General features: G+C 40.6%; 1 protein-coding gene across 3 annotated transcripts in view; it reads left to right on the forward strand.

The window, feature by feature from the left end:
• ATP10B (ATPase phospholipid transporting 10B (putative)) overlaps positions 1 to 23,278 on the forward strand; it is a 262,323-nt gene that overhangs the window by 66,300 nt on the left and 172,745 nt on the right. Inside the window, exon 2 of one of the 3 annotated variants that reach the window (XM_082724635.1) lies at positions 5,982 to 6,043. In XM_082724635.1, coding sequence (XP_082580761.1) covers positions 5,982 to 6,043 — 62 coding nt within the window. Of the gene's footprint in view, positions 1 to 5,981; positions 6,044 to 23,278 lie in introns of those variants that run through there. The other 2 variants (XM_082724638.1, XM_082724636.1) reach the window with 2 other exon arrangements.

The following is a 23,278-nucleotide window of genomic DNA, read 5'->3' on the forward strand; positions in this document are numbered from 1 at the left end:
ACTACATGAAAGTAAGCATTGTTTGCTATCCTTCCCTCCTTATCTGTTCTCTCCTATTTCTTTAGTGAAGACAATTCTTTTTTTTTTTTTAAGATTTTATTTATTTATTTGTCAGAGAGAGAACGTGCACGTGCACAAGCAGGCAGAGTGGCAGACAGAGGCAGAGAAAGAAGCAGCCTCCCTGCTGAGCAAGGAGCCCAATGCGGGACTCCCATCATGACCTGAGCCGAAGGCAGAAGCTTGACCAATTGAGCCATCCAGCCATCCCAGTGAAGACAATTCTTTTAGTTCAATGTATTTTCCTCCATTTAGAGATTATATATGATCATGTGACCAACTTTGGGCCAGTGATATGTAAGTAGAGGCACTGTATACAACTACTGAGAAGTATTTGTGAAGAAATAGCTTTCTTTTGCACCTCTTCTGTACCACTACCTGGAATTCAGCTGTGATGACTAGAGCTCTGGTAGCCATATTGGGTCAGAAGAATGAAAGTCAGTCCTGAAAGTGGCAGAGCAGAAAGTTAAAATTAGCATGCTTTCCTGGTGACTCTATAAAATCCCCTGATTAGGAAGCCATAATATACTGTCTACATCCAGATTTCTTTAAAGCAAAAACGTGCTGAAATGTTTAAGCAACTGCTATTTGGAGTTTCATGTCACATTTGATCACACCAAGTCCTCACGAGCACAAGCAGCTTGCAAGCGCCAGCTGATGCTATCAAACTCAATAACGGAAGGGGGATAAATAAAACCCATTAGTGCCCTAAGGCTACCATACACATTATTACAAACTTGGAAACTTAAAGCAATACAACTTTATTTATCTTAGAGTTTTATAAGTCAGAAGTTCAACTGGGTCTCACTAAACTAAAATCAAGGTGTCAACAAGGTGTGCTCCTTTCAGGAGGTTCTTGGGGGAAATTCATCTCCTTTCTCATTCAGGTTGTTGGCTGAATTTACTTCTCTACAGTTATAGGACTGAGGGCTCACATTCCTTTGCTAGTTTTTAGCTAAAAACTATTTCCAGCTTCTAGAGCCTACCCAGATTCCTTGGCTCATGTTCTCCTTCCTCCATCTTCAAACCCACAACAGTTCATCAGCCTCTCTCACATTTCAAATCTCTCCAAGTCTTCCAACACTGCACATCTCTGCTTGCTTATTCCACGTTTATGGACCCATGTGATTACATCAGGCCCACTCAGATGATCCATGAAAATCTCCTTCTATTAAGGTCTGTAACCTTAATTTTATCTTCAAAGTTTCTTTTGCTATGTAATGTAACAAATTGATAGATTCCAGCATTTAGAGCATGGACATCTTTGTAGGTCATTTTTCTGTCAACCATAGTTAGAAAATATGAAGTTCCCTTTGTGTACCCTCCTTCTCCTGTCAACATAAGATCTTATTTCAGCTGTCCTCCTCACTGACAGGTGTAATAACCCAAGGGTCCAACTGTATTGGATATCCAGGGCCCTGGGTAGCCACGACAGTCAGGAATGCTGGCTTCCTCTAATCCTCAGTAATAATGCAGTGTCTTTAACCCGATCTCCAAAAAATATCAGGGCAATACATCAACTAACAAAATGGGCTAGGTTGCAGGCCAAATTTGGTGAACACTGGGAGTTTTTCATGGAGGCATGGACTAATACTAGTGTCCGTCTTTAAGTTTCCTTAAGGCCTAAAGCTGAAAAAACCTGAGAAACTCTGAAAAAGTCCTTAGGCCTGCTGAGAGGGTTGCAGAAAGCAAGTTCCTTATAGATTCTTTCAAGCTGGATTTGAGGATGGGACTGGAAAATTGGTGTATTATACCCAAGGCAGTAATTTCAAAGAGAAGAGAAAGGAAAGAACAAACGTCCCTCCAAGAAAATGAAGAGATAGAAGACTGTATAAATTATCTGGGTGGAGTGAGGCAAGTCACCTAATTGGTAGTGCTCTCCTTAATATCCCGTTATAGCTTCATTTTTGTACTTTGTTCCTCATGCACTTTGAGGGACAGAGGTGTTTCATTGTAAGGTGAGTGGAGTGTTAGCTCCAAGAGGACAAGATCTTCCTCTGTCCTTTTTGCTTTACTTCCCAGCTCTCAGGGTTCTGTTTTGCCCAGAGTAGTAACAAGTATACATTTGCATGAATGAAGAATGAATGAATGAATGAATGAAATATTAATTAATTGGTGGCCATCCAAGTCTTTTTTCCCATTAGGCAGTACAGCCTCGTGGTTAATAGTTAGGCTGTAAAGTCACTTGAATACAGGTCCCACCTCTGCCATTTATCCTGTCAATGTACTCCCTGGGAACTTAACCTGAGTCTGTTTGCCATCTGTAGCATATAACCATTACTACTTGGCTTTGTGAGGTTTCATTGAGATAATAGGTAAACAGTGCTTAGTAAAGTTCCCAAAAGTCAATGAGTATTAGCTCTTAATGTTAGTCCAAACTGTGTGCTAATGCCAAAGTGGTCTCCCCTTGATCGTCAAACTGAATTTCCAGCCCCCACCTGCCTTTGTTTTTGTCAACTATCCTGTCCATTTAGCATTTTATGCACACATATGAGTATATGTATACACATGTGTACCTATGCAAATATCACAGAGAGTGGTCAAAAACAATTTAAATATGATCTTCCCCATGAAACCAACCATTATGAGAAGTCATCTCTTCACTTCAGAATTCTTGGATACTGATTAAGTCACTTTTGCATTTATCACATACCAATGCCTAGCACAGTGTCTGGCATATAATAAAGGAACCTAACACATTTGAACAGATGGATGGATGGATGGGTGAATGGATGGATGGAAACTCGTGTTCTCTGGCAGCTCCACAGAAATTTATTTATTTTTATACCCACCCTGGTCACACAGTGCCTGACCCACAGCAAGGGCTCACCAAATCCTGATTTGATGGGAATAAAGGGGAAGAAAAATCAGAAAAAGAGAAAAATCAAATCCAATGCCCACCTGGATCCATTCTCTTTTTAGGGCATCCTGTTGAAAGGAGTTATTGAGGAGAGAAGCAGGGAGTTGACAGCCACTCTCTGGACTCTCTCCCAGGGCCTTTTTAGAACAGGAAAGTTAATTATGGAACCAGATTAACAGTTTCTTTTTTGATACAGTCAAAGTAAAACCAGCAGGATGCAATTTAGCTCTTCCCCACTTTCCAAATAGCAGCAAATTTTCATACAAAACAAAGAGACACTTGAATTGCAAATTACTTAGAGAATCAGCTAGCAACCCCAACGGAAGAATATTTCTGCTACTTTCAAAACCAAGCTGTTGCCTTTTCAGGTTTAACCATGTAGTGGGACCTTCACAAAGGCCTGGGCGTCTTGCTGTTTCAACTCTGGGCCAAGTGGGGAGGAAGAGTGATTCACTGAGGCTTACCGAAATGGCACAGCGAGGTCCTTTTGCTCTGAACATTTTTCTCTTCTCCACATTGTCTCTAACTCTCTGATCACTGGTCTCCACCCACAGAACTGGGACTGATGATGTGTTCTCAAAGGTCATCTACATCTAAGGGTGGCAAGAACAAATGCCTTCAAGGGCAGGCAAGGATATAAATGAAGCAAGAGGTCAGAGTATGTGTATATGTCCACTTGGAAGTGAGTGAGGACTGGGTTAAACCCATCTAACCACTGTTGTCATGGGAGAATGCTGGCCCACTGTCAAGAGTTGCTAGATAGTTCTGACACATCTGCTATCTGGATTCTTTGTTGAAATGTTCTTTCTAGCTGTTGGCAAGAGAAAAAAATACCACCTATTGGTTCTATTGGCTGGCTATACCTTGAAGGCCACCAGTTTACAACTTCTAATCTAGCTCAACTTCCTCTCTTGATAGATGGAAAAACAGAGGTAAGGAGAAGGAAATCATTTATGAAAGTTCACCAAGTGACAGTCTTCTGACTTCTTACCTAATGCCTAGTGGATTATACTACACTGTCTCCCCCAAGTCCCTCTCTCCTGTACACAGGGCAGCTATATTTTCACAAGAGCATTTAGAAAACTCGTCTTTCTGATTCAAATAAATAAGTCCTATTTTTTACAGAGGATTTGGAGGATACAGCAAGGATAAAGAAATAATAAAATGAAATCTCACATAATGTGATTTTATTTCTGGAGGGACTGGAGCTGGAGGTGGGAGCCTGGCTAGAAATAGGCTGCTTCCAGACAAGGCCACTGGAGGGCAAGGTGGCATCTCAGTTGGGTTAGCCCCAAATAGGTCAAAGGAAAGTTAGGACAAGGGTTGAAAATGTGTATGCTCACAGCAGCCAGGCAGGTGGCAGAAATGAGTAAAAAGAGGCCAGATGGGAAATAGGGTGAAGGAAGAAAATACATCTAAAGGACTCAGATACCACTCAGATCTGGCCCGTGTCACCTTGTGGCAATGCACACAGTTGACAGTTCTTTTGATTTTTTTCAAGCAAAGCTTGAAACCTAAGTTTTTATGTAAAATTTCTCAATGTTTAAATGTAGTTCAAAAAAAGTGTGACTCAAACAAAACATACGGAGGAGTGGGATTTGGGTCACAGACTTCCACTTTTTGATCCCTACTTAGTGACTCACTGTGGGTAGACAAGTCACCGCACAGGTCAGTCTGCTGGGCGGAGAGTTTACAGTCACTCTAGTCACAGACCAGCAGACAATGCTGTCATGAGGATGATGGAGGAAGTAGAGATGCTCCAAAGACTTAACACAGAAGTCCTCTGGGGGAGGGTGGGCTTCAACCAGAGCCAGCCTATAGCCTGGACAGATCCTTGGGGGAGAAGATTTGCACACACCCAAAATACCTACTGTGGCTTTCTGAAGTGTATATACATGCGTATGTGTGTGGTGAGTATATGTGACAATCTTTACTTTCCTCAAATAATATAGGTTGGGGTGCCTGGGTGGCTCAGTGGGTTAGGCCTCTGCCTTCGGCTCAGGTCATGATCCAGGGTCCTGGGATCGAGTCCCGCATCGGGCTCTCTGCTCTGCGGAGAGCCTGCTTCCCTCCCACCCTCTGCCTGCCTCTCTGCCTACTTGTGATTTCTCTCTCTGCATGTCAAATGAATAAATAAAATCTTTTAAAAAATAGTAAATAAATAAATAAATAAAATAATATAGGTTATCTCCCTTGGTAGCCCTGTGGAAGATTCATCCAATTTCTTAAAAGCAGAAATATTAAAGTCAGTAAAGACAGCAATGAGTGTGTCAATTCTTCCCATTTTGCTGTAATGAATCACTGAATGAGTAGCGTGGAGCAATGGAAGGAGTCCTTCAATTAGAGGTCTGGGACCTCCCCACCTTAACATTTCTCTGGGCCTCCATTTCATACTTGGTAAAGTGAGAATTGTAATACCTGACCCGCCTTTCTGCATTAGTGAAGATTCTTGATTGGGAGAGACAGAAAATCCAATGAGCTTAATCAGAAGCATGCATGTCTTGGTTCACACAAGTGGAAATTTCAAGTATTTAAATCATAGCTGGATTTAATAATATCAGGGCCTGGTATCCCTCACTCAGAACGGCAGTCTTCATTTTCCTTGTTGGAGCCGGCAGCTCCGGCTGTGCTTTCTCACCATGCTAAGTACAGTCCAAAGAGATCTTGTCTGGCCCCACATGTTCCACATGAGTTTCAGGACTGACTTTCATTGGTCTGCATCAGGTCCTATGCTCATTCCTGAACCAATCGATGTGGCAAAAGAGATGAAATGCACTGAGTGGCTAGGTCCACACACATTTCATGGAGCAAGTAGGCATTTAGCCGGAGTCTATGGGAACATGATGTACATTCCCGAGGGTAGAGATAAAACAGAAGACTTGATTCCCTGATAGGAATAAGCTGTTCTTATTGAAACAACTTCCTGGGAAAATGTCCAGATTTCTGGAGTCTGTTTAAAGCTGGAACCACGCACCTGGAGAGAAGAAGGCACAGTACTTGATTACTGCCTAGTGCCAAAATGAGATTGTATATTTTGTACATATTTTCTCTGTGTGTCTTACAGGCTTGCCTTGATGAAAGGATTGGAACTGGTAACACCTGTTTCAAAGAAAAAAAAGAGTGTGAGTGAGTAGTTTTCCTATTATTCTTTGGGTCTACAATATGGACTGCTGTCTGGTGCCAAGATGAGCCTTATTAAACTACTATTCCTTCCTCCAGTTCATTTAAGAAAACATCAACTGGCTTCATTATTAAATCAAATGCGAAGTATGTGACTTAAATTTCTCTCCCCACCATACACACACACACACACGCACTCCAGAGCAATTCAGGAACTATCAAGGTGCAGAACTATTAATGTGTGTTCTTGGCTGTAAGTGACAAAATACAGACTCAAGGTGGCTGAAATAATCTAAAAAAAAAAAAAAAAAAAAGTAAAGGAAAGTGAAGAAAAAAGTTACTAGTGCTCAGAACAAGAAGTCCTAAAGTCGGACAGATCCATAGTTCGTTAACTGAGTAGCTCAAAATTGTCACCATAATCTGGATTCTAACCCCTTCAGTGGGCTGTCTCTTTCATTTCTTTCTTTTTATCAGCCTTTCCAGAAATCCCCCAGCAGGGTTCCCTCATGCTCTTTGGTCAGATGCATGTCACACGCCCTTTTTTACAACAATTCCTTGCAATGCAGATGGGACTGCTTTGATTGACAGAGAGTCCTGTGCTGGGGCTGGGGATAGTACCCACATCCTCTGTGACCCTGTACATCTATGTACATGGTCACATAGAAGAGAGTGAATATCTGAACAAAACTGAACTCTTGTTTAAAAGGAGAAAGGAAGGAGGAATGGTTATTGTAAGGGCAATCAACACTCTCTGCTATAAGACAAAACGATCAAAATCTTAGTGATATTTCCTCCAAGGTGAAAGTTTGTACAAGCACCTAAGTTCCAAGGTGACTTACACTCCATCGCTGTAGAAAAAGCAGCAACCTAGCCTTGGCTAACCTCCCCCAAAGTCACTGATAAATTGAAGAATTATTAGAAATACCTTTGACTCTGGATATAAAACCCAAACCATTATAATACCATATGCAGGCTGTTTCTTCAATTTGCATAATTATATACTCCTCCTCAAAAAACTAAGCATTTCTGCCAACTTAGAAAAACAAACTACAAAGCAGTATTAAATGTGCATTGCTAATTTGACTTTTTAATTTTTCTGGGATCTTCATAAAGACATTCATAACTCTATAGATACTGAGGCTTAATAAGATCTTCCACATGTCTGAAAAGAAATCAGCAAGAAAAGAAAGGCTAAAACCAAAATTTTTTAGCTAAAGAATTTGATTTGATCTGAAAATTATCAGTAAGAGATCATTCTATTAAAATGACTCTAAAACTCACTGTTCTGTGTGCCAGTATCATTCAGTTGTAGATGATTGCTTTGTGCAGCCAAAAATAGGTAATATTGCCTTAGATGTCTCTATTCTGTTTAGAGTCACCTATGAGCTATGTGTGTTCTTAAATTTGAACATTTATAGGATTGAAGAGATGCAGAAAGACTTTCTTGCCTCCTAATCTATTAGTGATCCACACAAATCCCTGACTTGGGCTTTGAAGGTCACAGCTATAATAAATATATGTTACCTGAGCCAAGGTGTATTATTTTTAGACACTTCAGTTTGAGTTCATCAGTTAGCCCTAGTGATGACTGAGACACAGGATACAGATGTGATACACATCCAGAGAGGTCCTGCTGGAGCTGTATTGCAAACTACATATACTAGCATAACTCAGAAGTACTGGAGTTTTGTGATCACAGTAAAGCAAATATCATAATAAAAACAAGTCAAATAAGTGTTTTGGTTTCCTGGTGCATATAAAAGCCATGTTTATACAAAACTGCACTCTATTAAATGTTCAATAGCATTATGTCAGAAAAAATAATGTACATACCTTAATTTAAAATACTTTATTACTAAAAAGTGCTAGCCATCATTGAGCTTTCAGAGTCATAATCTTTTTGCTGCTCTAAGACTTTGCCTTAATGCTGATGGCTACTGATTATCAGGGTGGTGGTTGCTGATGGTTGGAGGAGCTGTGGTAATTTCTTAAAATCAGACAATAATAAAGTTTGCCTCTTTAATTAACCCTTCTTTTCACAATTTCTCTGTAGCATGTGTTTCTGTTCGATAACATTTTATCCACAATAGAACTTTTTTCAAATTTGGAGTTAATCCTCTCAAACCCTGCCACTGCTTTATCAATGAAGTTTATGTAAATATTCTAAATCATATGTTGTCATTTCAACAATCTTCATAGCATCTTCACCAGGAATAGATTCCATCTTAAGAAGCCACTTTCTTTGCTCATCCATAAAAAGCAACTATTCATCCATTTGTTTTATCGTGAGATTGCAGCAATTCAGTCTCATCTTCAGGCTCCAGTTCTCATTCTAGTTCTCTGTTATCTTCACCACATCGGCAGTCACCTCTTCCACTGAAGACTTGAGCCTCTCAGAGTCATCCATGAGGCTTGGCATCAACTTCTTTCAAACTCTTGTTCATGTTGGTATTTTGACCTCTTCTCATGTATCATAAACGTTCTTAATGGCCTCTAGAATGCTGAATCCATGCCAGAAGTTTTCTGCTTACTTTGCCTAGATTATCAACGGAATCACTGTCTATGGTGGTTATAGACTTACGAAGCGCATTTCTAAAGTTAACAAGACTAGAAAGTAAAAATTTACTTGGACAGTAGAATGGATATTGTGTTAGCAGACATGCAAATAACATTAGTCTTATACATCTCCCTCAGAACTCTTGGGTGCAGTGTCAATGAGCAGTAATATTTTGAAAAGAATATGTTTTTCTGAGTAGTAAGTCTCAACAGTGGGTTTGAAATATTCAGTAAACCACACTGTAAACAGAAGTGTTGTCATCCAGGCCTTGTTGTGCCATTTATAGAGGACAGGCAAGGTAGATATAGCATAATTCTTAAGGATTTTCAGAATGGTAAATGAGAATTGACTTCGACTTAAAGTTACCAGCTCCATTATTCTCTAAACAGAAGAATCAGCCTATCCTTTGAAGTTTTAAGGGCAGGTATTGACTTCTCCTCTCTAGCTATGAAAGTTCTAAAAGGCATTTTCTTCCAACAGAAGTCTGTTTTGTGTACATTGAAAATCTGTTTTTAGTGCAGCCATCTGCATTAAGTATACTAGCTAGATCATATAGGTAACTTGGCTGCAGCTTCTACAGCTGATTCACCTGGCCTCTTATGTTGCGGAGATGGCTTCTTTTCTTAAACCTCATGAACAACCTCTGCTACTGTCAAACTTCTGCAGTTTCCTCACCTCGCTCAGCCTTCACAGGATTGAAGAGAGTTAGGGCCTCACTCTGGATTAGGCTTTGACTGAAGGGAATGTTGTGGCTGGTTTGACCTTCTATGCAGACCACTAATACTTTCTCTGTATTGTCAATAAGGCTATCTCACATTCTTATCATTTATGTGTTCACTGGAGTAGCACTTTCAATTTCTTTCAAGAGATTTTCTTTGCATTTACAACTTGGTTAACTGATACTAGAGGCCTCGCTTTCTACCTATCTCAGCTTTGACATGCCTTCCTCCCTGAGCTTAGTTTTAGCTTTCAATTTAAAATGAGAGAAATGTGACTATTTCTTTCACTTGAATACTTAGCGGCTACTGTTGGGTGGGTTATTAATGGGCCCAATTTCAATATTGATGTATCTCAGGGAACAAGAAGGTCTCAGGAGACGGAGAGAAATGAAGGAACAGCCAGTCAGTGGAGTAGTCAGAACACACACAAAGTTTATTGATTGACATCTTCTAGGGGTGTGGTTTGGGGCAACCCAAAATAGTTACAATAGTAACAACAAGGATTACTGATCACATATTACCATAACAAGTATAGTAATAATAAAAAAAAAGTGTGAAATAGTTCAAGAATTGCCAAATTTGACACATGCATATGAAGTGAGCCAATGTTGTTGGAAAAATGGTGCCAATAGACTTGCTCATAAACCCAGGGTTGTCACAAAACTTTGATTTGTAAAAAACACAATTTTAGCAAAACACAATAAAATGAAATGAAGTAAAATGAGGTATGCTTATATAAATGTATGCATATGAATCTATACATAAAATAAGGATAAAGATTATGTATAAATACAACACACATATGTACAATATTATGTAAGTGAATTCCTTTTAATACAAGCTCTTCTATAACCTGCTTTTTAAATTCATCAATACATTACAGACATCTTTCGATTGCAGTGTATGTGTACTTATGTACACATCATTTGTTTTACCATTGATTAATGTTACAACTCAGGAATGAATGGTAATTTATTCACTCAGTTCTCTACTCCAGGATATCTGTCTTTGCAAGTTTATATTGTTACTATTTTAAATTACATCAAACCTTCCTGTGCATCAGGACCTTTCTCTACACACATGGGTTATCCTTTTAGTCAGGTTCCTAGCAGGATGATCACTGGATTAGTGAAAAGTCAACAAGCTGTGTTAAAGGGAGAGTCATAAATGGTAGAATCTTGACCCTGGACATGGGCTCATATCAGATCATGGGCCCTTTGGGGCTTCTGGATATGCCAATGAAAGAAACATTGAGCTCCTACAGAAGAGGTGAAATGATAGGAGGAAGAAATTGGGGACAAACTGTATGAACCCATAACTTTTTTAATGCAAAATTTTTATCCTTTGCTATCATGGAACAGTAAGGGAAGTACTGTTATTATGGTCAACCATACTTATTTTTGTGTTTACTTGAGTAATGTCTATCAGTCCTCTGTCTGGACTATAAAGTTCCCATGGGTAGAAGTGAGGTCTGGTTTTCAGTTGTTGTTGTTCACTAATATGTGCTGAATGCCTGACATATTTATTACTGTAGATGTGATTTTTGGAGGTGAAAGAGTGAATTAGTTACATAGAAAATATTTCATGATGGAAGGGATTTGGAAGGAAGTTCCAAGAGTGAAGTATCAGGAACTGTGTCCTCCTCCTGGTCTTCTACCCAATGCCCAGTGTGACTTTTGTCTATTATACTCTTTATCCTATAACAGTGGAAATAGAATGCCGTACAACTCCAGATATATCTACTATCTTAGGGCAAAAGATGATTCTGTCTCAGGAAGTAGTGTATAAAAGCAGGCTGTTATAAATGGACCATCCCTGTCAGTCAAGATTTATCTTTAATGTAATTCACTCAACCACTGACCTTAGTGTCAACTTGTTTTTATGACCAGCATTTGATTTATTTTTCCCTTATACATCCTTTTCTAAACAAGGTGAGACTCTTTGAGATTATGAAAGTCAAGGAAGAAATGGACTTACAGATGGGACTTTATACTAAATTCCAGCCATTGCAAAATGGTGGGATTCTATAACATTGTGCAATTTGACTTGCTCCAAAACACACTGGAAAGACGAGATTTTTTTCTTTCCATAAATGACACTTACTTGCCTTTTCTCTTTCCAAAAATGTTTCCTGTCACATCATTCAGGGTTTTATCTAAGATTCTTGAATTCTTGTCATCCTTCCCAGAGCAGTGAGGTAGTTTTCATGCTTCCTAAGTCACTTAATGTCTGTCTGCTGTTCTGTGTCCAGCCAAAGAGCAAGCTAAACAGAGACACCCTACACCAATCACCAAACAGTGACTCCATTGGCTCCTGGGCTGAGAGTAGTACTGACCTTAGAAATCCTTCAACTAACTCTGAGGAAGAAGAGAGATTGCTATTTGGCTTTCATAGTGAACACTTCAGACAAACAGGATTAACATCCTCTGGTAGCTTCTTAAAATGCAGTCCCAAACCCCACCTCAGACATAGTAAGTCATAATATACATTTATCAACACCCATGGTATTTGGTTATATGCTTTTTAGATCTAAAGGACAATCTCTTGGGGCTATTCTCCCTGCTTTCTTCCTATTTCCAAAATATCTCCCCACTTTAACCAAAATGAAGCACATATAAAGTACAGAATAACCAAAAGTGCATTATTTTAATATCTCACACCATTATCAATTTAGGTTAAAATCATATATATATATATATGATTTTACATTTAAATATATACTATATATATATGTATATGTATATGTATATATATATATATATATATATATATATATATATATTTCATATCAATTTAAAGACCATTTTCTCTATTTAAAAATAACTACTTAAGGGTGCCTGGGTGGCTTATTTGATTAAGCATCTGCCTTCAGCTCAAGTCATGATTTCTGGGACCTGCGATTAAGTCCTGAATCAGACTCCCTGCTCAGTAGGTAGTCTGCTGCTCTCTCTCTCTCTCCCTCTGCTGCTCCCCATGGTTCATTCTCTCTCTCTGTCAAATAAATAACAAAATCTTAAAAAATACTACTTTATCCTGGAAGTGTTTTGTTATTTTCAAAGCAATTCCCCCTAACCATTCTCTCATTTGTTTAAAATCATAGCCCTACAATTAGATCAAATCATGGTTAAAAATGAGAAGTAAAATAAAGTGATTTTTGGTGTTCCCAGCCCCACCTTCTGAGCTTATTTCCTCTGCTCTGTTAAGGATTCTAGTACTCTCACTCTCTCTTTTACCTCAAGCAAAATCTTTTCTTGGAACAGCACATATTGCCAACCATTTATTACTTTATATGCTTCCACAGATTTGTTCTAATAATTTGTAGTCATATTTCCCATGATGAAAGAAAGTCTTTGTCTCACATTAAAGGAATATTACACATGATGAAGAGTGAAAATATAAAAAATCCTGAACTCTAGATTAGAGCTGGCAAGTAAGTTTTATATGAACAGAGAGCTTCCTGGAGCTCTGTGTTGTAAAGGATTCTGAAGCTGCATTTGGGTTCACTGAAGGGGGAAGGAGGAGATTGTGATCAGTCAATCACTAGGTATGAAATAAATATGAAACCATACACCAGCCATACAATGTTTCATGCTAACATTGACTAAATCTTTACCTGCCATGCATGTCAGGCTACTTGTATGCTGTCTTCGTTATCTACTGCTGAATAACAAATCACTCCAAAATTTAGTGACTTACAGGTAAAATATTTGTCATCACATAGTTTCTGAGCATCAGGACTCTTTTTTTTTATATAAAGATTTTATTTATTTATTTATTTGACACAGAGAGATCACAGGTAGGTAGAGAGGCTGGCAGAGAGAGAGAGAGGGAAGCAGGCTCCCTGCTGAGCAGAGAGCCCGATGTGGGACTCGATCCCAGGACCCTGAAATCATGACCTGAGCCGAAGGCAGCAGCTTAACCCACTAAGCAACCAAGGCGCCCTGCATCAGGACTCTTTAAGCGGCTTTCTTGGGTTCTCTGTCTCATGGTTTCCCTTAAGGAAACAATCAAGGTATCAGCTGAGGCTGCAAATCTCATTGAAAGGCCTAGCTGGAGAAGGATTCACTTTCAAGATCACTCATGTGGTTACTGGTAGCATCAAGTTCCTTGAGGCCTGCCATACTCAGGACCTCAGCTTCTCACTGGCCATTGTCAAGAGATAACCCTCACTTCCTTGCCAGGTTGCTTTCACCATATGGCAAGCATGCAAGACGAGTAAGAGAGAATGTTAGCAAGAAGGAAGTCACAGTTATAGAAATGCTATCCCTTCACCTTTGCCTGCTGTACTCATTGGATTAAGTAACCATGTGCACTCAAGGGGAGGACGTGAATACTAGGAAGTGCAAATCACTGGGAGTCCTTTTACAATCAGCCTGCCATCCATGTCCTATCTCATTTAATCTCCACCTGACCTCTTAAGATATGTACAGTTATAACCCCATTTTTACAAGTGAGGAAATAGGAGTAGAGAGGCAGTCATTTATTCAAGATGATAAATCTAATAAGGGACAGAGCCAGGGGTTTGATCTGGGTCCAATTGTCTTTAAAGCTGTTGTGATTGTCGCAATGCCTTTTTCCATCTCTACTACAGGGTGGTCCTCAGAATGTTCAGTTGGAAGTTTCTGCTGTCCAACCACAAAAGGGAGGAACTTACCTCCTCATCCCATGATAAATGTTAGGAGGAATGTTGAATGAATAAGAGCTTTAACAACTCCTTCCTCTTACTTGGTTTTACCAAGTCACATGAGGAAGGATATTATAGAATTGGAGTAGCCTCCTTCCAGCTCAAAGCTGTAGGGCTTCACTGTGGAAGAAGAAGAAAAAAAAAAGGCCTTTAACTCTTCCTCATGATCAGGCTTGAGGGGTGGAAAGAAGTGCAAATGTAGTTTCCAACTGAGACTATCTGCTTTATAAGGAACTATTTATTATTGTCTAAAAATTATATGTGTGTTTACTTTAAGTAGGTAATCCATTCACATGGATTAAAGACATGTTTAATGCATTACAGATATTTAATGATAATTAAGTTTTCCCAACAGCTTGTCTTCACCCTCTCTGCTCTCCTCCCCTAAAATAACCACTTTGAATATGTGTATCTTTCCAATGAAGGTCTGTATCCATTCAGATATACATGGAGATGTCCACTTATTTTGTGGTAGGCAAACCCAAGTGGTTTATACATTGTTCTACACCTTAGTGTTTTTTCACTTATTTTTTCTTGGATATGGTCTTACATCAGTACAAAAAACACTTACTTATTCTTTTTAATGGCCATGTAATATTCTGTAGCATAAATGCGCCAAAATCTATGTAACCAATCCTCTGTATATGGATACTTAGGTTGATTCCAGTCTTCTGTTCTTATAAACAATGCTGTGATTGATCCTTTAGAGACTTATTGGGGCAAATATTTGGCTTTCTCTTTTTCCTGACCACTTAAGAACTGTGTAGTCATTGTTTGGTCCAGGTTGGGGAGTAGCTGACTAACACAGACATATATTCACCTCTGAATCTTCTAGATAATTCTCTGACAGAGATCCCCTTGCTCTGGTACTTGCTGAATAAGACCCACAATGCTACAATGAGACTCCCCTGGAAGGCTAGAGAAACTAAGGCTCCATCTTCCTTCTATGAATTTCCCACTGTAGTCCTGGAAACTCTGCCATGGGCTAGCTAACAGAGGTTTGCCGGGGTAGTATGAGTGGCCTTGAACAGTGGCCATGGTGTAGAGAGGCAGCTCCAGCTTTCAGGTCTGTGAACCTGAACTCTGTGGGCAGTTCCTCAAATCAAGATGTCACCAGAAAATAGGGGCTTGGTTGCTGGCTAGACACAAACCAAGGGTGCCCACTGTAAGGGGCATTCAAGCAGATCCTTCTTCAGTGACCCTTTGTCATTATCCCTTTTACAGCTCTGACTTCCCCTGCCTCTCAGTCCTCTTTCCACAGCAAGACTAGATGATCTCTAAGATCCCATCCATCTCAAGTTTCCCCCAACTTTGTGATTTGCCATCACATGTGGGGGAGAGAGGTGTCAGACCCAGGCATCTGCCTTTACTTTCCTTCATCCTCATCTTATCAGATCACTCAGAACTCCCCAGATGTGGAAATCTGGCCCTTTCTCTTGCTTTCCTGGCCAACTGCATATGGGAATTATTCACAGTTGCCCAACTGAAATGCCTTATGAGCACCTGTTTTTGCTCTGATTTTCAAATCTTTATTCTAGCTGGGGTGACACACACACACACACACACACACACACACACACACTGAAATCTCAGCCTCTGGGCAAGATTTTGACATGTAGACAGATTGTCGTAAGCATATGGATGACTAGGCTGATTGTATCATTCCCCTCCACAAATGTCACAGGGAGAAATCTTTAGTACTAACAACAGCAACAGCAGAAGCTCCATTTGAGTTCCTATTTGACCATGCAGTCTGTGTGAGATATGGAAGATTGTGAGGAAGAGCATGGAACTGGGAATCAGTCTAACTGGTTGAGAACCCCATTTCCATCTCTCTGCAGCTTCGTCATCCTGACACAGTCTTGACCTCTCTGAACATCTGTTACACTATCTACAAACAACAACACCAACAGAAACCCAGCATCCACACCTACTACAAAAGGATCGTTAGGAAGATCTAATGAGGTGGCCCATGGAAAGTACTCAGCACAGCCCTGGCACAGAGCAAACACAAAGTACTAACTGTCTATTCTTGTAGCTATCCCGACAAGATTGTTTCTCCCCATTTCATAAACATGAAGACTCAGAAGCAGAGAGGTAAATAACTTGCCCAACACCAAAAAATAGCAGAACAAGTAATTAAACTTAGGTTCATCTGTCTCACTAATTTTTCAAATAATTTTTGGGTGCCTCCTAGGTTCCAAAGCACCAGAAATAGGGAAACAAGTGAGTAAGGCACAGTCATGGCCCTCATGGAGCTGACTGTCTATTGAGGTGCCATAGAGCTCTTTGACCAACCTCCAATCCACTTTCTGGAGCTGCTCTGGGGCACCTGGTTAAAATGTGCTGCCCGCTCCAATATTCTTGACAGTAACTGCAATAGCTAGAATTTATTGGGTGCTATTGAGTGCTCATTTAATTTCCCCTGCAGCCTTGTGAGGAAGCTACTATGATAATCATTTTACAGATCAGGAATCTGAGGCTTGCAGAAGGTAGAATGACTTGTTAAGATCATGGAGCTAGAAAATGCTAGAGCTGGTATTTGAACTTGGGCTGCATGCTAGCACAGTTTATTAGATTATTTCCAGGGAGGCAAGGTGACCTGTGACTGGGATAGGAGCCTGAACACAAAGCTGTGTCACTGCTAGAGCCCACAGCTAGTCACCCATGAGGTTGGTCCCATTTTTTTTGTGCCCTGAGCTCCTGCAGTTACCCTCCAAGGGCATGAAATACTAGAAGAGACATTTAACCCTGAAAACAAAGAAATCAAGCACTATCTCATTAAAAATCAGGCAGTGGGACTTACACTGATTACCTCTGCTCTCCTAAGCTCCAATTACTTGCATTTTTAAGGATCCCTGTGTCAAGAGGCAAATCCTCATTAGGTCATCCAGTGGCAGATATTGACCCCCTTGGAAGGAGGGCTTGATTCGGTTGGGTGCAGACAGCCATGGCCCCAGAAGACATGGGCAGGGCCTAAGCTGGGAGTCTTGCTGATAAACATAGCTGTGGCCTACTGACTTCTGCAACACGGCTGCATATCACAGAGAAGGCTGTGTTCATTGGAGTTAAACAAACTTAGTTCTGACCCCCTGATTCAGAAGATTCATCTGAATCTCCACAGGCACCTAATGGGTCCAGGGAACCAGTGATGCTGGTAATAAGTAAAATGGTGCCAGTATGATTTTCCCCCATTTGTTGGCTTTATTCGTAGCTCACAGTTACCAGCCAGCAAGAGTGTCAGCACAAACCTAAGGCATTGTGAGATGGTTGTTGAGGAGTAAAAACAAGGCAGAGAAACAAAGAGGCCTTGCCCTTCACAAACAGACAAAGCCAAACACAGCTGGAGCCAGAGTTCAGGTCTGTGTTACTTACAAAAGAGAACACGGAGGCAAAACAGAGACTAGATTTGTAATTGTGTTCCCAAACTGAAATTAAGAAATCTAAAGCAGTGAGTTCCTTCTAGATCAACTCCCCAGCTGTCTCTCAATGTGGGCAGATCACCACAGGAAAACATAAATGACCACCCAGATGGTGCAGCGAGGCTGAGCACAGTTGATAGAGCTAGATAGGAAACCTTCCCTTTCCAAAGTCTTACTGATGGTGTGTCCCATTTGAGCCTCGAAGCATAGTGTAGGGAAGACACTGGATACTTTAACTCACTTTGTGTGTCTACAAACTGTGAGTATCCAGGCAGGTTATGAGATCTGCCTAAAACCAGGCAGCAACTTGATGAGAGAAACAATACTAAACTCCCGATCTGTCTGCTCTCAGTGCACACTTAGACTTCAACGGTATCTCCAGGGACACACGAGAACACGTGCAGGTGCTCCACACAGCCACTGCAGCCTCGGAAGCCCTCAGTCCTCATTTGTCATCAGTAAGTTGCTGATACTCTGGCTACTCTTCCCATGGAGCCACAGGGAAGACCAATGTCATTTACTGTGTATGTCTACCTCCTCGGGTTATTGTGGCAAAGCTCCTAAGGAACCCCAGTGGAAGAAAGCACCCTCCTGAATTAAAGCCCTTGAGAACATCTGCTACACCTTCCTCCTTGTAGAGGAAAAAACTGTACATATAAAGAGTATTAGGAGTACGGGCGCCTGGGTGGCTCAGATAGTTGGGCTTCTGCCTTTGGCTTGGGTTGTGGTCTCCAGGTCCTAGGATGGAGGCCCATGTCAGGCTCGTGGCTCACTGGGGAGTCTGCTTCTCCATCTCTCTGTGTCTTTCCCCCGGTTTTGCTCTCTCTCTCAAATGAATAAGTAGAATTTCTTTTTTTTTTTTTTTTTTTTTTTTTTTTTTTAAGAGAGAGAGAGAGTCTTGGGAAAAAACAGAAGAGAGAAATTTGCCTCTGCTCAAGGTGTGCCTGCTGGAACAGGACGGATGTTTTCAGGATCCAGAACCTGCCACAAAACTGCTGCAGAATAAACTATAGCCGGGTGGTCAAGAGCCAGACAGAATGAGATTCAAGGCCAAGATCTGCCACACTCTAAGTGTGTAACACTGGAAAAATATTAGCTGTTCCATCTGTAATTCTTCAACTATAAGATGGAGCTACTATGTACCTAACAAATGGCTCATAAAGTATTTAGCTGAATAAATGAGCCATCTCAGTAGCAGATTTCTAGTAGAGCTGGAAATGCCTCCAGAAATCACCTCACTCAAAGGTTCCCAAATCTCACTGAGCACAACCTCATGCGAGATGCTATCTAAAATGCATGTGGCTGGACCCCAGACATTTCCATCCCTTGCAGCTCTCAAACTCAGAGACCTCCCCACTCCTTTGATATGCAGTTACAGAGTCTGACCAGGGCAAACGTAAGTCATTTCCATTAACATCATCTATAACTATTTTTCAGAATTTCTGAGGATAGAGACCAGGCTTCTGTTGTTTTCAAAGCTGCACAGGTGATTCTCACTCATGAGATAAGTGTTAGCTCTTAAAATGATCCGGGGGTGGGGGGACGGGGGCTGCTGTGACCTACACCTGGGAATCCAAGACTCTTGAAGTTCCCAGAACCATAGAACTAATTAGCAAATCTTAATAATAACAACAAATACACCCTCAATTTTTCTGATTTTCAGTCTAACGACCATACCAAAGCAAACTAAATCGAGGAAAGAACAAATCTTGGGTGGCTGCCTCAAGTGTGGTCCACGTGTCCTGGTCTATGATGTGTTAACAACTGTTTATAGAGACATCACCAGATTCCTCCCTAAGGACCTAGGGTATTCATCTTAGAACCCTAAACCCAGGGAGATGTAAGATCGGTGTGCTGAAACATTGCTGACCTGCTCCAGAAAAGGCTGGGCTTTTTAGGACACGAGGCCAGAGCACAGACATCACAGCTCCCTCCTACAGATAGCACTTGCAAGTATCTTCCTGGGTGATAAAAGGCATCATGCCCCAGACAGAAATGACCAAATGGAAAGAGCAAACCAGGTACACAAACCAATAAGGGATGGCATGTGTTACCTTCGTAACCAGTGGTTAGGATTAAGTCCTCCTTTTCCTGAGAGCTGCCCAGTTGCCAAGAAATGTGCTGAGTACTGAGATAACTTACTTTAGCAGCACTACAAGAATAATGCTCTTGTTTATTCTTTCGTCTCACTTATCAATGATTTTAATTTATCACCGTTGTAAGGATGAGGAAATGTAGGTGAGGGAGGTGGGGAATCACAGAGCTGAGATGAGCATAAAGTCACATAAAAAAAGAAAAATGTAACAGTCCTGTCTTTACAAAAGGAAACAGATTTTGTTTTTAATAAATGTCATAAATGTTAATGACCTTTCCTTTAAATAACGGAATATTTGTTGCCCTCAATATTTCTTGATGCTTCATTTTCCTCAGTTGTAAAATAAGGATTCATAATGTGCCTACTTCCTAAGATTATAAAGATTGAATGATTTAATGCATGAAAAACACTTAGCACAATGAATACATCATAATTGTTCAATGAATGTTAGATATTATAATTGCTATTAGACTGGATTTGTCTTTCATTAAGTAGTAAAATTTACTCAATTCTAAGGGTGAAAAATATAGTGAATGATTCATTTGAGTGCATTTATACAGATAATAATTTATATAATATGACTCGCTTAGGGCTTTAGACATGGCAATGGTTTTTTATTGCTATGTAACAGATTACCAGAAATTTAGCTTAAAGCGGCCTTCATTTATCATGTTACCATTTCTGTGGGTGGGAAGTCCAGGCAAGGTTGGACTGGGTTCTCTTCTCAGGGTCTTACAAGGCTGAAATTAAGGTATTCATTGGGCTCTCTTCTTTACTGGAGCTGCTTCCAAGCTTACTTGGGTTTTTGGCCAAGTTCTTCCTACTAAAGATACATTTTCTCATCAAATCTGCAAGATGGGAGAGTAAAATAATGAGAGGGACTGCTTTTTTACATGCAGATTTCTTTATATTTCTTTATATTCTTTACATTTCAAATTTCTTTAAGGAATTAAAGCAATAATTCTTTAAAGATTATTTTCATTGTTTTATAATTATATCCCATATATGAGATACCCAAGACCCTTGGCTAGCACTTAGCAGGAATAAGGGTTGAACATGCTATATAGTAATGTATTATTAGAGTCTCTAGAAATAATCCCCAATACTCCTCAACACTGGTTATAAGGCACTTAACATTTTCATACCTATTTTATCACCTGCAAATGGAAGAGATGAACATTTACCTTACAGGGCTGACATCAGAGTCTAAGGATATTTTACATAAGTGATAATGTTGATGAACAGCTCTCATTTCTTGCCAGCTTACCAGGTGCAGGCACTGCACATACTTTTAGGGGCATTGTGGTATCACTGAAGGTGTGCAGCCCCAGAACTGAGGCTAGAGCCATGATTCAGTCCCAGCTCTCTCTCACTGGGTGAATTTCTGGACTACTTGGAGTCTCAGTAACTTTAGAGAATAGTGATGGAAACATAAATGTGGATTTCACCCTAAATACATGGTCAGGAGTGGACTCTACACAAATACTTTTTTTTTTTTAAGATTTTATTTATTTATTGGAAAGAGTGAGAGAGTATAGCCGGAAGAGTGACAGAGGAAAAAGCAAGCAGGCTCCCCTCTGAGCAAGGAGTTGGATACAGGACTCAATCCCAGGACCCTGAGATCACGACCTGAGCCGAAGACAGATGCTTAACTGACTGAGCCACCTAGGTATCCCTGCATAAATACTTTCTTTCTAAAACTGCAGTCTTTCATGATTTTTGCCCTAACTGCATACCATCTGTTCATACTACCGACATACCATATATTCATTAAATCAATTATTTTCATATTCAGGCCATCATAGTCTTGATGTACTTCATTTTTTTTAAGCTTATGTTAAAATAAATGCACAACTGTCAAAAGTGCACTGAGCAGGGGTGCCTGGGTGGGTCAGTGGGTTAGTCCTCTGCTTTCGGCCTAGGTCATAATCTCAGGGGTCATGGGATCAAGCCCCACATTGGGCACTCTGTTCTACAGGGAGCCTGCTTTCCCTCTCTCTCTCTCTGCCTGCCTCTCTGCCTACTTGTGATCTCTCTCTCTCTCTGTGTCAAATAAATAAATAAAATCTTTAAAAAAAAAAAGTGCATTGAACAGAATTACCAAGTGTGTTACTAGGGTGCATGTTAAGAGAGAAAACAGTAAAGATATAAAAATTCCCTTCTAAATAAAAGGTAGTGCTCCTTGAGGTCCTTGGGGAAATGAACTGAGAACTCCCCAGATTTTAAATGACTTAATTTTGGGTTTGTTTTTTTTTAAAGGTGACTGGAAGTCGAATTCACAGAATAGTGAAAAGAAAATTAAAGTATACTCAAGCAGAACTCACACTTATCTCTTCCTAAATCCAAAACTCACGTTTTTTCACCTCACAGCAAAAAATGGGAGCAATGGGAAGGAGGCAGAGGAGGTGACTGGGGCAAGTGCGGAGGGAAATCTAGAAATACAGAAGAGTGACAGGCAGAGAGGGGAGGCGGGAAGAGAGGACATATCAGGAAAGAGATGTTTCAGGCATGGGGTGGATTTAGTAAATCCTTAAGTAATTATAAACCTTCCTTATTATCCATACTTGGGCTCCAGTGGGTTGTAAAATGTAATTACCACCTAACACTTCACTGTATGTTAATAGGTGACTGACAGCTCTTTGGGTGTGTTTTCTTTGAAGCCTTTAGAACCCCCCTTAGCATCCATGTGATATGGCTGCACAATAGGACAAACTTAGAACTGTCTGGCATGCTCATCATCAGGGCAGGGTGACTCCAGGATCTGAAAATCAGTCTGAGATCCTTAACTGAGTTCCTGTCCTCAGTCCAAAAAGTGGCCACACTAACGGAATTCTGGTAACCAACTTATGATCTTGAACAAGTGAATGAGGTGGTTTCAGTGTTTCCTTTTGACTTTCTACTTCTTGCTAAGTGGTTCTCAAGAGGTGGATTTCTTGCAGCCATTTGCTTCAACAACTAGAATTAAATTCTCTGCCTTTGCCACTTCCTGTCCCAAGAAGCCCCACAACACTGAACACTCAGCACCTAGGGAAGAGCACTTTCATTCTATATTTTAATTAGGCCCTGACATCTGGTGTGGACGGAGTGCTTATTTGCACACCTGCAGGCTATTGGCTGTAAAGGAGCCCAGCCTATCTGGAGATTACTCCTGCAGATGGAGACTGCAGTCATTTAATTTAATAGAGCAATTGTGTGGGCCTTGTAGAATGTGCCGCAACTGTGGAACGCAGGCCCCATCTCATTTCCAGGTAGTCAGTGCTCTTCTTCAAACAAGGCACATTTCACCTCTTCTGTCAATCTTCATAACAAATACAGTCAGTTAGAAGAAAAGCTTGGCAACAGAGCCACCTTGAAAACCTTTCAAGGGGGGAGGGAAGAACGGTGGGGCTCCCAGGAAACAAATATGGAGAGACAATGAAACTTGCCAAGGGTTTAAATGATCATCTTCCTTCCTCTGTTCAAACAAAGGTGCCCTGTGCCACCCTCGCCTCATCTAATGAGACACTGTCTGTCCCTGGGAAGCAGGAGGGGCATACCTCGTACCAAGACGGAGGCAAATGTGACAGGAGGTGGTCAGAGTGGCCTCAGGAGCACATGTGTTTCCATGACACTGGGGACAGTCCCTTACTTTCCCATGACAGACTGCCAACTCAAGACTGAGGTTCCTGTTTTATGGAACTTCGCCTGCAACATCTGTTTTATTTCCCACTATATCCCAGTACCTCTTATGGGGTCCAACCATTTGCATTCTCAATAAGCGTTTG

This window comes from Mustela nivalis (genome assembly GCF_964662115.1).
Source record: "Mustela nivalis genome assembly, chromosome: 3".
In the NCBI taxonomy this organism is placed as follows: Eukaryota; Metazoa; Chordata; class Mammalia; order Carnivora; family Mustelidae; genus Mustela; species Mustela nivalis.